This window comes from Leptosomus discolor, chromosome 3 (assembly GCF_034619465.1).
Source record: "Leptosomus discolor isolate bLepDis1 chromosome 3, bLepDis1.hap2, whole genome shotgun sequence".
In the NCBI taxonomy this organism is placed as follows: Eukaryota; Metazoa; Chordata; class Aves; order Leptosomiformes; family Leptosomidae; genus Leptosomus; species Leptosomus discolor.
Window position 1 is genome coordinate 11,875,118 of NC_141393.1, and position 17,140 is coordinate 11,892,257.

Sequence of the window (17,140 nt, forward strand, 5' to 3'; positions counted from 1 at the left end):
AAAAAGACAACTATGGAAAATATCTTCTGTTCTTCTCTACTCTGAGTGTCAGTGTTGCTTATGAGGAATCACGGTAAGTTACAGATCATGCCTTCTGGCATTACCAAGTTACCTTTTCCTGTCATTAACGGGCAAAGAGCTGACATTCTGCCTGTTTCATTTGCCCCCAAAGGTGTTTAACTGCAACACTTAATCTGCATACAACACTCAGCCGAAAGACACTGCCGTCTAAGCCACTTGAGATGCAATTTTTCTATTAAATTTATCACACTATATAGTGTGATGTTTTATAATTCACAAGGATCAGTAATATGGGTCTAAGGAAGTAATGCTTACAATAAGCCACGGAAATTCCCTATTATATAGCTGCCCCTCTGTTTAAGTACAGCTTAAAATACTTTCTTAGTCTAAGCATCCCCTTATTTTTCCCAAATCTACCACTTTTTTTACGGTGACTAGTGATACTCTCGCTCTTCAGAGGATGACTGGATATTACATAATCTTCAAATCTCTGAGTGAACAGTGAAAAGATTAATACTTTTCCATGTACTGTTTGTGTATTCATGTATTTCATGAATGCAATCACATACCATTAATAACTAAATTTAGCTTTTATTAAGCATGACTGCACAACAGAAGAGACAAATGCATTTTATTTAAATTCTGCATTTTATTCTGAAACCAGTGACCTCATTTTTAGGACTAAAGATCTCATGGGTAAAAATAAGAGGAAAGGATGAAATAAAGGTGCCATGAATCAGTAATTCAAAAGCATTCTTCTGCCATACAGGAAAAGAAATAATATATTACGTTTTGCTGTACAAAAAATTAATGAAAAAATTGTATCCAGTAAATGAAATTATAGTTTGGATCAGAATATAATCTAAATCATCAGTTTCCTTTGACTTCTAGTTTTTGGTTAAGAAAAAATCCCAAAGACCTTTGTGGCATGGCTTTTTAACAAACTAATAACAAATAAAGTAGGAAAATGCAACTTGCAGTTAAAGACAAAAAAATCAGGCCCCATGACTTATGAACTTTTAGTCAGAAAATGAACAACTCACCTAGACTTGCTTTGTCTTATCACATGTACCTTGTGATAAACCTGCCAAGAAGTACTATTAAACTGAAAATTGCATCCTGCTTTACGTCAGTTTGTTTTATGAATAAACTCATCTGCTCTGGGTCAGCAAACCTTAGCTTTTTTAAAAAACATTAACATATTCCAAACTTTATTTTAGTATGCATAACACTAATCTTAAGGAACAGTCTTGCAAAACCAGTGTCCAAGGGTTATATAGGGAACAGAAGTAATTTTCAGACTAGCTGTAATACCCTGTCCTCTGAAAGACTTGTGGAAACACTTAAACATTCAACACAACAAGCTTATGTAGCTGATAGAGACAACCTTTTCTTTCGTGCTGCATTTCAGGCTGGCTGATGATACGCTGAGAATCCACCTAATCAAAAGAAGCAAGATGAAAGTCAGAATGTATCCTTAAGAATATTTTCCTACATAACACAGTTAAGGAAAAGTGTCTTGAAGAGTTTTGACAGTATCAAATCATACAGGAATTTCAGTCCATGCCACACATTCCAACGTAAGAGCCAGTACTATAAACTGCTGTATCTCATGGTTTGCCTGAGTCAGAATACCATTCCACAATCAATTCCAAAGCCTTACAGGTAGTATTTTATGTGATGATATAAGATGGATGTCCTGAGATTATTCAGGCTTCAGATGCAGTGAGGAAAATCCTGATCCAAGGCCTCCACGTTAACTTGTTATAAAAGCTAAACACCAATATAACTGAATAGGAGATTATCTTCATAATACCAAGGACAATGAATTTGAAATATGAAAATAGAAACACTTGGGCTCAAGGCAGTACATCAGGACTCTGACCCCTCACTGAATGCCTACTAGAAATATGTGCCCTTGGTGCTTGTTCACTGTTACCAATCTTTTCAAGACGAGAGACCTAAACCCCTCATTGATAGGCCTCAGGGTAGGAGAGGCACAGGGAGGGTGCATGTAGAAATCTTGCTCCTGCACTCAGTAATTCCTTGCCTCCTTTTAATTAAGAAAATGTACTTGTTCCGTCAGGAAACCTAATGGCCTGCAGAGACCCTTATAGAAATAAAGACAAGATTTCTAATGGAGCAGGAAGCTGGACTTTTCAGCTTTATGAAACCCTCCCAGGTTTCAAGAAAACTGCTCTCCTATCTGATCCCATCACACTCATTCTAAAGCAAACCACATTTCTGTCTGCTTAAAAGGGAGAAGCCACCCGAAAGCACAGCAACCCAAAACAAAAGGAAAATGCACTGCATTCAGGTAAATCCTAAACAAGGAAAATGTATCCACCTTTTTCTTCTGGGCTACAGGTGCTTAATAGCACAAAGAATTTTAACTTCCAACAAAGAAAATTTTAACTTCCACTAAATCTAAGTTGCCTTTACAATCTCTCAACTTACAAACCATTAAGTGTTCTGTTTGAAAAGGCTAAATATTTGTACACACAAAATTAAAAACCAAAACACCCAACAAATGAAACAGACTTCACAAAAATAGGATATCAACAGGGACTGATGTATACACAACAGTTCTTACGCCTTAAAATTCAACTGTACAGTTCCTTCAGTATTTTTAAATTCAAGACTCAAAAGAGACATCCTTCTAAAGGGAATTCTCCCTTTGACCACTCTTAACTAACTGTAGCGGGGTACTCTAACTACTTGTCTTAAGGATCAAAAAACAAAACAAAACAAAAAATTATCTTTATACCCTTACCTGATTCCACGCGTATGGTTTCTCAAACCACGTACGAACAATTGTATCTCGAGGTTTTGATTTGCAGATTAAACTGAAATTACATAAAAATAGCCTTAAGAAATACAGACAAAGGAATTTCTATATTAAATACAACTTGGCATTTATGAAGTGTCTGTGCTGAAGGGAATCTTAAATTTCCTTGTTAATCCATTCTGATTTGTTCACTTCTCTGTACTTGGCCCCTCTAGTGTAAGAAGTCAAAATACAAATTTTCAGAGGGTTGTTAAGTGTACCAGAATGTATTTTCTTTTAAAGAAAATAACATTATTTTAATTTACAAAGTACTAGAATTTGCAACTGTCATTTATCCCATAAGTTTTCTGCATGCTTATTCACTAGAATGTATAATACAGCTATTTTTATGGTATTTTGTTTTGCATGGCAACTCAATTACTATAGATTGTCTGTCTGCTCCAGTTATTTCCTCAAGCTGTGCAAAGTACAACAGTAGTAGACTTTAATTAATTCTGTCTAGATGTGTTTTTCAAACACTGATTTTAGTCTTAAGTAGTGGTGACATGTTGTAAATAAAATTAGCTTTCGAAAAAATGGAAAAAAGTTATGAAAGACTGCTCAGGCTAAATTTTTACGTATTTACTCTTATTAATTTAATCACAGGTTAATTTTTTTTCCAAAACATAAAACAAAGTACAATCAGAAAGAAGTCTTCAAAATGAAGGAAGATTTTACACAAAGAAAACGACACCATGACAATGACCAGATTGCCTCTTCCTTCAAGAAGGTAAAAAAAAAAAAAATTAGCTGTAGGATTGTTGGAACAGAATCAGTAAAAGCACAAAGATCCCAAGAGAGAAAATGCTACCACAGAAAGATATAAAGTCCTAAAGAAAAAAAAGCCCAGAAGGCTGATGAGAATGACTGAGTCAGGCAGTCAGCGCTGACTAACTGGGGAACACGTCAGCGCTGAGGACCTGTGCCAAGGAGCTGTGCAGGCTGCTCCTTCCCCTCCCAACGGGCTGCAGATGTCTGAACCAACCCAAAACAGGTGCCGAAACAGCAGTAAGCGTTCACCTGTCCAAAGAAAGAGCAGTGACATTTCTGTGCCTTGAATTTAGCACGTAAGTGTTGATGTCCAAGCATGAGCTCCTGTCACTGTCACAGTCACCTCCAGAAAGGTTTTGTGGTTTTGCTTCTTCCTGCCTATCCACTTTCCTTGACTTCTCCCTACACTCATTACCACAGGAATCACACAAGCAAGCCTTGCTCGGATTTGAATTCTAAACGTGGTACTACATGGCAGTGTCCAAAGGCAGTGCAGACACCAACTGGCCTGAGGTACCTGGACACAAGCAGGAAATTGAACATTGCATCAGCACCGCGCTTGACAGCCGGTATGTTACCAAGAGCTTTGCAGACGTGAAACACGAGCAGCTTGCCGCCAGCCCGCACTGGCGCTCCTGACACTGAAGCGCAAGCAGCCTGCACCTCTGAGGTACGGCCTTTGTGAAGCCGTACCACCACTTTCTGGAGGCACACACAAGCCCTGCAACAGCTGGCGGGAAGCTGCCATGTCCCAGAGAGAAGAGGAGTGAACCCACCGGCAGCAGAAGAAAATAATCACCTTGCTCCCTTGTCACATCCAACATGTCTGCTGGTCATCTAACTTATAATGGGTATCTCCACATCTTCTGGCAATTGTGCATGCTCTTTTAATTTCATTTCCAGTGCCTCAAAAGGTAAGGTTAACTCCCCCTGCACCACATTGAATTTTCTTTGAAGTTTTGGAAATAAGAACTATGGGTACTTGCTTTCAACTAAAGGCAATGTATTAGCTTTTTCACAGATAGGAAGGAAAAAAAATAATCAACTGAGCAGGTGCATTCAAAACCAAGAAACACCTGAAAATTCAGTGTGAACAGCTGCTCTGATAATCATTTTGATAACCTAGGGTAAGGGTGGCTGAACTTAAAAGCCTCTGATCTTTATCAGCATGAGGAACTGCCTCACTTCAGCATGATTATTTTAGAAGAGCTCTATTCATGAAAAAGGTCGCATTTCCTAGAGATGAGGCCAATAATAGAGAGCACAACTTAATGCTCTTAATCATGGCTTTTTTAAATCTGTTCAGTACAGAGCCAGGTAAGGATGAGAGAAGTCTACTGATGATGGCCAGTATCACATAACATCTACAAACAAAGGAAGATTCTTCACGGCATGCTCAGCAGTGGCAGACATCAGAAGGAGCTGTTACGGGGATACTTCATTGAACTAGCTCCCCCAAACACTTCCCACACACAACAGGCTGAAAGAATTCTCAAGACTGGCTGCACTGACCCACAATAGCCTTCAGTTAGCAGCAGCAGGGAGGGCCTGCTGGAAAGAGGCAGGTGGCCTTACTTCAATTCATAAATTAACCTGGGACTTCCAGCAATCAACTTGGCCAACAGCTATCCTACACAGGTCTGTTGAGGGAAGAAAGGCAGCACACGCAATTAAAATTTAATGTATAAGGAGAAAGAATTCTAAATCCTTCTGCGCTTCTATGCCATAGGACTTTATTAGCTTTGTCCTGGGTGCACAAAGCAAACACATCAGAACTGGTAACCTGTAGAACAGGTTTTACATTCTAGGTTTTATGACTTAAGTGATGAGGCTTCCCTGAAGAACCAGTGCTTCCACAAGAAGTCTAATGTTGTTGAGTATACTGCTTTATAAATAAACAAAGTAAATGAAACACATCACTAAATGCACACGTACGTAATTTCCCCAAAGCCTAACCTGAACTATACTTCAAGCAATCATTTATTTTGTTTTTGCTGAGACTGTGAAACAGATCTTATTTCTACAAAATTATTACCATAGAAGTTGCTGACGAATGTTTTCCTGTAGCTGTGTCATTCTCTCTTGTCCAGAACACACTACACATTCACAGAGCAGCTCATTAATGGCTGACCTTAGGATGTTTATCTGTAAAAATAACAGTGACAGAATATAGAGCACTCTAAACCAGCACTAGTTCTGTATTATATTATACTGACATGAAGGTGGTTGTGGCACCCATACCACCACTTCAACTGGAATATTATTAACATAAGCAAAATCATCTGAAGCTTTAGAAATGCTTCTTCCTCCAGACACATCTCTGCTGGTCAAAGATGTTAATGTTCAGCTACTTGATATCATGATCTCCAAGGTTACTCAGATATGCCATAAAACATACAGGTTACCACTTGCCGGGATTTTTTCCAAACACAGAATTCCTTTTGTAAGAGTTTTAAGGATTTTCTCTGTCTGTCCCTAATTTTCACATCACAACAGTTACCATTCTAAGGTGTCATGAATACTGACATCACACACATGAAGTCAGTGCTTTCAGAAAACAATGGCTCACATATGTGCACCAAAATGTCCACTGTGTCCTTAAAAAGCCTCTAGAAATCACTAGTCATCACCTAACATACCTGCTCTGTACACAGAACTGATTAGGCATGTGAGGTCCTTCACTGTCTAAATCACATGTCAAATCTGAAGCACATGTCAAATACAGCTTACTGTCCCGCGTAACAGAGTATATGGACATACTTCCCTCTGACAGGGCTCTGTCTACAAGTTGCAAAAAGGCTGTAATGAGGAATATGGGGGTTTTCATTGTTTTGTTGACCTGCTCTGAGAGAAGCAGCTTGATACAGATGACTTATCAGAGCAGCAGAATCAAAGTGGAGACTGCAAAGTAGTAATGCTAGGCTGATCAGTAAAAATCACAACCATCCTAAGAACATAACTAACAAGTATTGACATCTGATTAGTGCAAAATCGATGCTTTTGTTTTGAAAAGTGTACAAAGTATTGTTCTATAATATTTTATTTTGTTCAAAGTGTATGGAGGAGGTAACTGTTTTTTTTTTTTTCTGGTAAGAATCCCAAAACCACAGCTTAAAACAAGTTTTCTTATTAACTCTAAGAGATAACAAGCTCTGACGCACTGAATTCTACTTAATTCCTACCATAGTGAAAATTCTTATGCATGTTTTACCTCTGATATGTCTTCCACTCCAAGATGCACATCAAATGTCAGCTCCATGTCATTTTCTGGAAGTAGTGGAGCCCCACGTGTCTGACTCCAACCCAAACCACACAGAACACCAGTAAAATACTTTCCCTCTTTATCAACCCTTATAGGAAAAAGAAAGAAAACAGTCTTGTCTAGAGATGAAGAAACTAAACTCACATGATGACAGACTGAAACAATTTGACAAAGCCATGCCAAGCAAGACACAGATGTTTCAAAGATGCTAAAACAACTGAGAGGCATTCGCACGTAGTCATATCGTTTTTTTTAAATATAGCGATGAAACAAACTAAAGCTCTAGTTATGAAAACATATACTCATGAAACTTAAAAAATAAAATCATACATACGCAAAATGAAACTTTAATTAAGGAAATCTAGCTTCACTATGTTGAAATGAAAGACTACAGATACAAGGATTTAAGCAAAACACAACAGTAACACAACTGCCAGAACTCAGCTTTTACAAAAATCACACGATTTCCTCTCCTCACGTAGATTCAAAACTTGTCCAGTTCTACAGTTCATCTTTCCAGGCTTCCAGCATGACTGTCAGAAATTGTATTGCCTTATCGAGAGGACAGAGCCTGCAGCACCAATTTGTAAGTACATGAAACGAGTTATCTTAGCTACATACTATACTAAAACTGATAAAAGATACAAGTATTACATGAATAGGAAGAAAATATACTAAATGCTAAAAGCAGAGATAAAAAAAAAATCTGTCACAAATCTGTGAGGGTCCTAAACAACAAAAAATGAAAGAACCACCACTTTTAAAATGCATGAATACCTGAGTTCTACAGCAGGAGCAAAGAGCATACTGAGGAGTGCAGGTAGGCCGGGAATAGGAGGCATCAAAGATGTTTCCTCTAAAACCACAGTAGATCCTGTCACCAAAAAAAAAAAAAAAAAAAGAAAAAAAAAAAACTATCTGAGGAGCATCTAATGAAAAGGAGTATCTAATGAAAATGAAACCTGAAAAATATGTAACTGCAGCAACATGCTTATTCATAGAACTACTTAAAAACAAAAGTCTAGAGAAAGTAACCAAACATTTTTAATAAGCATTACCTGTTGCATTTAATGATAAAGACGCAGCGACCAACAATCGCTGAAAGCTGTCTTCTGGAGCATCATTGACAAGAACAGAGTTTATGCTTTCCTTTTGTATGACAGCATTTCTGGGGAGGACATAAGAAATATTTTCAATATTAAAAAACTAAAAAACATACAAACATGTAAAAAAAGAATTATTTTGAATTCACAATCCAACCTCAATGGATAGCAGTTACTGGCTGAAGATTGCCTGAACACCATTTAGCAGATGTACATGATGGTCCAAAAGACATTAAAGCACCTTCAATCACAGAATGTTTTGGGTCGAAAGGGACCTTAAAGACCATCTAATTCCAACCGCCCCCCTGCCATGGGCAGGGACACCTCCCACTAGACCAGGTTGCTCAGCCCCACCCAACCAGGCCTTGTAATAATAAACACTATTATTAATAAATAATATTAAATAATAAAATTATTCTTAAAACTTTCCATAGCAATAGCGTGCGTATTAATACAATTCAGGCCTGACTACTTTAGTCCTTTCAATGACTAAACATTTTGTAAAAATTTGTAAGAGTAAGTAGGATGGTTTTTGCTTATTTATCAAATGTAACAGCTGAGAATATGCCTATACTTCACGGTAAAACTCTTCTCATACCTGAACTGGGATACTCTAGTCATAGTGTAGCATCTCACCTCATAAGGACTGAATGGGCCAAAAACCGTTACCTTCAAAGAGAGAACAAATGACACTCTAGCTAGCCAGCACCTGGATCGCTCCAAATCAAAATCCTTTATAAATTAAAACCAAAAAATGTTTCAGCATGTATTGAGCAATAATGAACAATGTACATTGATAAACAGTATTTTCATTTCACCCGTCTAAAGCAAGCTTTGGCTGTTGAGGCTCCTAAACAAAAATAATGTATTTTCACAGGTGCTGGGGATTCATGACTTTCCTCTGGCTTAAAAAACACAAGTTCAGACTCTGTAGAACACCTGACAAAATCAAGTCATTTCTGTTTACATGAGCATGTCTTTAATCTTGAAAATATCTCACTTTATAAAAGCCAGTAGTTAAAAAGGATTAGTCCTGTGGGTAAACTGAGCATGATTAGGTGCTTGAAAGCCTAAAATTTTGTCAGGTCTGAAATGAGAAAAGAACTATAATGTAGACAAGGCTTAATTTGTAATCAGAATGCAGAACAGGACATATATTTTCACGTTTTATATTCCAGCTTAGTAGTGACTAGATATCTCAAAATATGCAAGTAAAAATAAATTCTGAGTTTGGAATTGGCAGTGGAAAGCTGTACCCACTGTTTCGTTACTATCCGTTACTGGGGCATTCACCGCATCACCAATCCTAGCTGCTTACCTATCACTAGCTAAGGAAGAACGAAACACCGTGTATAGTAAAAAACATGTTTAAATTTTATGAAAAATTGATAGGGTTGTAATCTTGCTCTTTGCTGCAGCTTATATAACTAAGACTATCATGTGTGGAAACATTGTGTTCAGTTTTTCAATTTTATCTTCATTCCACAGTGGTTCAAAGTGCTGCCTTAGAACAGGTCAGAAGAGTTGGTTCACTTAGCTCTTATGCTATATTTATAAAATTTTGGTAAAAGCTGCAATAGGCTGGTCTGCAATGGTGGCCACATACTACTTCCTATCAACAGAAAGCAGAATGCATTATGAAAGGCATCAAATATGGTTTGGTTATTAAAGGCACTTTCAGTCTTCACCTCCATTCTAACGATATGAGGAGCAGGGTCATGTAACGACACACCAAAACCACCACTCGCATTACCTTATGGGTTGGTGCTTCAGATTTACTGTCAGAAATCCAGTTTAACAATCTTTCAATGAGATGCTGTTCTCCTTCTGTCGAAGGTACAGGCATGTTCTCTTCTTTCTTTACTTGGTCCAAAAATAATCTCTTGAGCAAATCATGGCTTTGCTACAAAATAATGGAAGAATTAAACCCATGAAACAGATATGTTTTTCAAAAATTTTACATAAAAGGTCCTATGTAAAGAACATGCATACTTGCATATGAATACAAAAAACAATGTTTTTATTACCTTTCAGATTACATAAAACATAAAAATGGAAGAAAGTTAAAACTATGAAAGAGTTACGTATTTTCAAAGTTTCAAAACACAGTGGAGCAGTTCAATTGATACAATTATCTCCTGGGAAACATCTCTTTCAAAAGGTGTCTCAAATCAGCAATGCTTTTGGCCAACAGCTCAATATGAATTATGCACACACATAAAAATACATTGTCCCATTTAAATATTAATCTTGCCTAATCCCATAGCATTAGTCAAGACTTCAGCTCAACTTCTCGGGACTTCAGACAGCCTGAGCTGAAACAAATTAGAGTAAGAAAAATAGAAGCAGCTTACTCAATACATACTTGTGATTCATAGGATTCTTCTGCTAGTTCAGCATAACATTCTTCAATAAGCACATCTCTAATATTCACAAGCTCTTTGGATCTCGAGTAACGGAAGACATCCACACGCAGGACATTACGCACAAGCGAATACACCCTCACTGAATGACCATAGCCATTCACTAGTGAGGCAAATTTCTGCCTGGCACTGTAACTCCACCATTCCCCACATACAAGAGATTTTGCAGATGGACGCATCTTGCATATCTTGAATTCTAAAGCCTAGAGCAAAAACATTTAAAACAACACTTGCCCGAGTAAAGAATCAGCATCAAAATCTTTCATTTTCTCAACAAGCTGTCTGAATTAGTAACTATAAAAATGACTTCATAATTATTGCAGTGGCTTATGCTAATTCTGCTGTAAAGTTACTGGCATAATTCCTATTCTGTCACTGCGAATGCAGCTACACATTACACCTCATATCACTTCAATATTGTACAGAGTTGTTAACAAATCAGAGCAAACAGAGCATAAATAGAATATAATTTGGCATTACTTCACCATTCACATTAAAATCTTAGCAGTGTAGAGATGTCTTTTCTGGAAAAAAAACCTTTAAAATCCACAGTTCTTTTCAACTAAGGTAACAGAAAACTTGGCAAGACCACTGCACCTATTCTGTCCCTGGCAGGCAAAAATAATCAAGTTCTCATTTAACCCCTTTCCACAATCACTATCTGTAATTATGTCCTCGAATTGATTTACAACAGAAACTCTATTTTTTTTCTAGCTGGTCATTAAAACTGGTCACTAAAAGATTAGGCCTGAAGCAGAAATACATATCCCATTAATGCATCTGAAGGAAACACAAAAAAGAATGCTTCTTGTCAAAATTAATTCTAGGTCTTTTTAAAAATCAGTTATAAAAGAAAACCAAACAAAATTAACCCTGTTAGGACCTAATACTAAGAAGAGATAAATAAAACCATACCTCTGCTGGTTCCTTTCTCATTTTCAAACACATCAGAGATTAAAGTCAGTATGATACACCTGTTTCAATTAGCTTAAAAATATCTGAATGAGGACTGAAAAGCTGAATTTCACTTGAAGTCCCGTTATGTTACTTGTAACTATAGCTCAAGAGAATTATTTTTTTCTGAAAAAACTAGCTATTAGTTCAGAACAAAGCCTCTCAGATTTGTGTTACAGATCACAAGAGATTTCTGTCTGAAAAGATCCAAGTAAAGCCAGTAGTTCAAAGAATGGCAAAGCAGCAGAAAGCAAAACCAGAGACTTCTAGCTTTGCGAAATTTAAATCGGGTATTTGTCTTGTAACTAAGTGTAGCAGAGCAGGAGCTTTGATGGAGCAAAAATACTCTGCACAGTAACTGTTCGCAAGATACTTGCCACTGCAGACTTGTGCCATGCAGAGAAGAGGAGATACTATGCTGCAACTTGTCTGTAGCAGCAGCAGCTAGGTTTAAGCAGAGAACAATAGATTAAACCAGTCATCAGTATTTTCTCTTCTCTGGGCTGTTTTCTAGGCTGTATAAGCCTCTGTCATTTGCTCAGAGGTTCTTTAGACTAAAGCAAAGCTGATCTACTGCTCAGTCTGTTACTCCTCAGCTTTGCATACAAGCAGGCAATAGAGGAACCAGAACGTTCTCCTTCTAGAGAAAAGTTCTCCTTCTCAGAGAACTGATGGACAACAATGACACTGACAACCAAAAGCAACAAGCAGCAAAACACAAGCTGTTAGAGCAATTTCCTCTCTCCTTCCACCCTGCCTGTGATTACAGGTGGGAGACAAATCCCGCTATGTTGTCCCCGCAGAAACAGGACTAGTTCAAACATTTGGTTAAAAAAACCCCAACCAAACAATAAATACAAACAATGTGTTTTTTTGTCAGGCAGCAAGTTCAGGCTTCCCTCCTGCCTCCCCCCTTATCTTTTTCTTTGCAAGTGCCCCTGAAAACAACAGGCTGGGTAACATTTCTCTGCAATTAAATACAGTGCAATACAGTTACACAGAAGAATTACTGCTCTGTGCATACACATCTGTGGAAAACATCCATCCACCTATTAGTGAAGCTGATTTGTAAGTACTCCCATTAGCAAAATACATGTTACTTCATTATTATTCTGAAAAGCATTATGATCTGAAGTACACTTCTGTTTGCCAGAGCAGACATGAAAGTATCTACTAAGCAGCAGCAAATAGCATCACCCCTACCTGGAATGGAAGCTCTTGAAGACAGCTTGGAATCTCTTTTAAACTCTTTAAATGCACTTTTGATCTATTGCCATAATCCACAAAAAAAACCTGGAAAAATAATCAAGAGGATCAGCAGAGTTTCCACAACATTAAAAGCAACAACCCAAGTTTAATAATGACAGTACAACACAATCTTCTCAAGTGAAATGGAAGCAAATTCAGAGTCTGGAAAACATGCAAATGAAGTCATGTCAAAAATAATAGGTCAAATTTTATCATGTCTATTATTTGACCACTTGGCTTAACATTCATTGGTAATGCAAATAATCTGCTAAATCTAGAAAAGGCAAATTTCTCTGAAAGGGTCTAAATCTCTCCCCACAATTAAATCTCTATAACCTTAACTTCTTAAGTGAGTGATACTACCTAATAATTGCTTTTGATAAGCCAATGCTAGCATGGATCTGGTGACAAATACAAAAAAGAAAGTGATGAGATTAGCTTATTCACTAGTTTTCCATGACTAAGCAGGTGACAGTGTTCAGTATTAACTCTATAGTGGTGATACCCAGCTATGTTAAGAAATCAAGAAATTCAAGAGGGCTGGGCTGTGCAAAGGCAAACCTTACAAAAATAAACAAACAAATCAATCTGTCCTTCTGCTGAAAAGTATTGGCCTGAAAAATGAATAGCAATCTTGTCTGTGGCACTACTTTCCATTACTGATCTCAGCACAAAAAGCCAAAATGTTCTGACGAATTTGCTGATACAGAACTCAGGAACATAAACAAGGCTACAAAAAAGGTCACACTGAATGGATCTGAGAACTTGACAGGAACGGGGAAAACCAAATGGTATGAATTAAAAGATCATATCCTTTGGAATTTTTAAGAACTTCTGCTATAAACAGTCCATTATTATTTATAAATTCTAATTAGTTTGAAATTACCAAGGAGACAGAACTGAGTATAAGATGGTAAGAGATGGCCTATGCAAAAAAAGCTATGAAAAGGCACATGTGGCATGTGCCACATGAAATATTTTTGAATGCAGAGGAGAAACACTGTGTGGGAAGAGGAAGACAACCATCACTGCATAAGCAAAGGCTGAACTGTAAGTATGGGAGGCATGCATAATTCTGCTTCAGAAAACTGATGTCAAAACCAAATAAAGGAGTGAGATGGGAGACCAGGTGAACAGACAGTCAATGTAGTATGTGAGATGAGAAAGAGTGCAGCTTGCTTCAATTAACAAAACAAAGTCTAGGAAGACAGACAAGAAACTGGAGGGGAGGGGACAGAGGAGGGTAAGAAGAAAACTTAAGTAAACCAGGGGAAGAAACACTGGCAGAACAAGATTAGACGAACTGGCCATGAATGATTGAAAAGTACCAATATAGTGGGGTGAAGAAATTCACTTTTCAGATGGATCTCAATATATTTATGAAGAGAAATTGATGAGGCTGCTGCCCACAATGCAGTACTGCACTCTGATCTAAGCATTCCTTACCATGTTTTCCAAGTTACTGGAGGTTTTAATCTTTATTTTGTTTCGCTCTGCTTCAGCACACAAAACACTTGACTGTATCAACAGCCTCTCAATCTAGCACTAAAATATTCCTGTGTTCTGGAAAGAAAAACCAATTCATCTATTCTGGCAACATCCAATTAAGGTTTCAGTTTAGTTCTGGTTCTACAGACTTTACTGGAATATCTGTAACTACCATGAACAGAGTGCTTTATATAAAAAAAAGAAGTATAGCTCCAATATCGTTAACCCAATTACATCTTACCAATTCAACACAACATAACATATTACTGTACCTCAGCAAAATCTCCACAAACACACAGAATACGAGCTCTATAGTATCCTTTGTTTTCTAGATAAGTGAATGGTGCCAGACAAACCAACTCTGGATGTGGAGACACCTGCAAATCCCTCAGGTTCTGGTAGGTAATTTCAGAACTTAGGTGCTGGAGTACAATCCTATTTTTTTCATCTGTCCTGTAACCCCAGAAGTGTCCAACTTCAACTATCTGAAAGTATAAAAATTAGGCAATATCTGATTTCATATTATTTTACTCTTCTACATCAAAATACATCTGTGCAAAATACACGAAAGCACTCCTACTCCTGACACACACACAGAAATGTTCTCATACTGCAATAATGCAGTGAAACATTTCTCATAATTAGATGTTAATTTAGAGTGATTATTTGCTGTGCAACTGCAACACACTTTTCATCTAAATAGACCCTGATATAAGCATTACTAAAATACAGAAAATTAAGACGACTGCTTCCATTTTTCTAAACCATACAAGGTATACAGTTGATTAGACAGATACATACAGATAAGGTGCACTTTTCTTATTAGTGAAAGAATATCAGTTAGTTACATCTATCAGCAAATCAGCATTGTTATCGTTATGACTAGCCATCTTTTAGGAAGCTGAAAAGACCATGCCACTACTTACATCAAACTGAATAAAATAAGTCATCTTTTCAAATTGCTTACTGAACTCAATATACCGTTTCTGATCTTAAATCAAATGCTCATGATTAAAAAAAAAAAAAAATCTTTAAAATACATACAACCATTAAAGCTGATGTCTTAAATAGAAGTAGCATGGATACCTAAGTGATTGGAATGTGTCTGATCAAATCCATGAACATTTTTGTTCCAAGAGACTTAGCCAAATAAAATGAAGAAAATACTCTTTTCTGCACTTGCAAAACATGCCACTACTATTAAGAGCTGTTTTAATACTTCAGCCTATAATTTCCACTAGCTCAGTGATTTGGATTTTTTTTTTTTTTTTTAAATTTCAGCAGCATATATAGTGCTTGCTATTACTCAATTTGTTGAGATTATAGTTAACACAGATTTTAAAAACTCTCAGCTTCAGTATTCTGAAATACTTATATATACATATAATTTTCCCCTAACACGCTATCTTTTATGCATGCAATATTTTTCCAAATGAGCATGCAGTACTGTTAATTCATCTGATTTCTCGCATCTACAATTCCCAAAGAAAATTGTCAGTTAGTAATAATGAGGAAAATGGTCCAAATACCTAAAGATGCTCATTTCTATAGCGTGCACAAATATCTTACCTCTCCCATTAATCCTCTTTACATTTATGCCCACTTCCAGCTAACATTTACTGCCAGCAAATCCCACAAATTTTGTCAAGTGCAATGTTTGAAATTTATTTGCGACATGTGAGTACTGTTTAACAAAGAACTACTAAAAATTAGACCAGTAATACTCTCCATACTTCTTATGAATACCTCTGTGCTAAAACCTTTAGCAGCAGCCATTCTTTTCATTTAACATTCATCTCTGCAAAGTTATCTATGTACCAACTATTAGATACGACCTACTTCAGATGTAGAACATTCCTACCTCTGTTATCTTGATGGACAGAAAAAGATTTGGGATCATCTGTGACTGTCGTAGAGTACCAAATGAGATTTCCTCAGGCTCCACTGTCTGCTTCTGACAGTCCACATTCACTCTAAGAAGTTTATGGATAAAGACACTAAATACTTCAATCACAAGCAAAAACTCAAGAGTTCAATTTTTTTTGCTTTCATTTGCTTCCCACAGCGCCCCTAGGGCACATTTATGTACTTAATGATTTTTATTTAGAAGTACATTAATGCAATTAGAACATAAGATGACCACACAGAACCAAAATACTACAGAGAAACTGTCTGAATTCCATTATGACCAAACACAGGAACATAATAACAAGACATAACTGTGCCATCAGTTTATTAGAAATCCAAAGAATTAGGATTAAATAGTGAGGCTTTTTGCTATGGCATACTTTCTAAGCTTACTTTTTAAAAATAAATTGAGTACACCACACCACAAAGATAAATTCAGAATATAATTTTTTAGATATAATATTAATTTTACTTAACAAAAGTTAAAGACAAAACTCTCAAATTAGTCTTTCAGGCTAACAGACTTCTTTCTTGATTCCCTCAAGAATTAATTTTCACAGAATGCTAGAGTTTGGAAGGGACCTCTGGAGATCACCTAATCTAATCTCCTGCTAAAGCAGGCTCACCTACAGGAGGTCGCACAGGATCGCGTTCAGGCAGGTTTGGACTATCTCCGGAGAAGAAGACTCCACAGTCTGCCTGGGCAGCCTGTTCCAGTGCTCTGTCACCCTCAATGTAGAGAATTTTTTTCCTCATGTTCAGGCAGAACTTCCCGTGCTCCAGTTTCTGCTCGTTGCCCCTTGTCCTGTCACTGGGCACCACTGAAAAGAGCCTGGCCCCATCCTCTTGGCACCTGCCCTTTAGGTATTTATAAGCACTGATAAGGTCCCCTCTCAGTCTGCTCTTCTCCAGGCTGAACAGGACCAGGTCTCTCAGCCTTTCCTTATAGGAGAGATGCTCCAGTCCCCTCATCATCTTTGTGGCTCAGCACTGGACTCTGTCCTGTAGCTCCTTGTCCCTCTTGAACTGAAGGGCCCAAAACTGGACACAGTACTCCAGGTGTGGCCTCACCAGGGCAGAGGGGGAGGAGAACCTCCCTTGACCTGCTGGCCACACTTCTTGATGCACCTCAGGA

The 17,140-nt window shown here is 37.4% G+C and overlaps 1 protein-coding gene across 1 annotated transcript in view; it reads right to left on the minus strand.

The window, feature by feature from the left end:
* Positions 1–1,730: 1,730 nt before the first annotated feature.
* Positions 1,731–17,140, minus strand: part of TDRD9 (tudor domain containing 9) — an 84,819-nt gene continuing 69,409 nt past the window's right edge. The window contains exons 25-36 of the mRNA XM_086462969.1: positions 15,959–16,070; positions 14,370–14,582; positions 12,565–12,654; positions 10,350–10,610; positions 9,738–9,887; positions 8,583–8,653; positions 7,940–8,049; positions 7,659–7,755; positions 6,831–6,969; positions 5,655–5,764; positions 2,795–2,867; positions 1,731–1,781 (exon numbers count right to left, since the gene is read on the minus strand). Coding sequence (XP_086319095.1) covers positions 1,731–1,781; positions 2,795–2,867; positions 5,655–5,764; positions 6,831–6,969; positions 7,659–7,755; positions 7,940–8,049; positions 8,583–8,653; positions 9,738–9,887; positions 10,350–10,610; positions 12,565–12,654; positions 14,370–14,582; positions 15,959–16,070 — 1,477 coding nt within the window. The remainder of the gene's footprint in view (positions 1,782–2,794; positions 2,868–5,654; positions 5,765–6,830; positions 6,970–7,658; positions 7,756–7,939; positions 8,050–8,582; positions 8,654–9,737; positions 9,888–10,349; positions 10,611–12,564; positions 12,655–14,369; positions 14,583–15,958; positions 16,071–17,140) is intronic.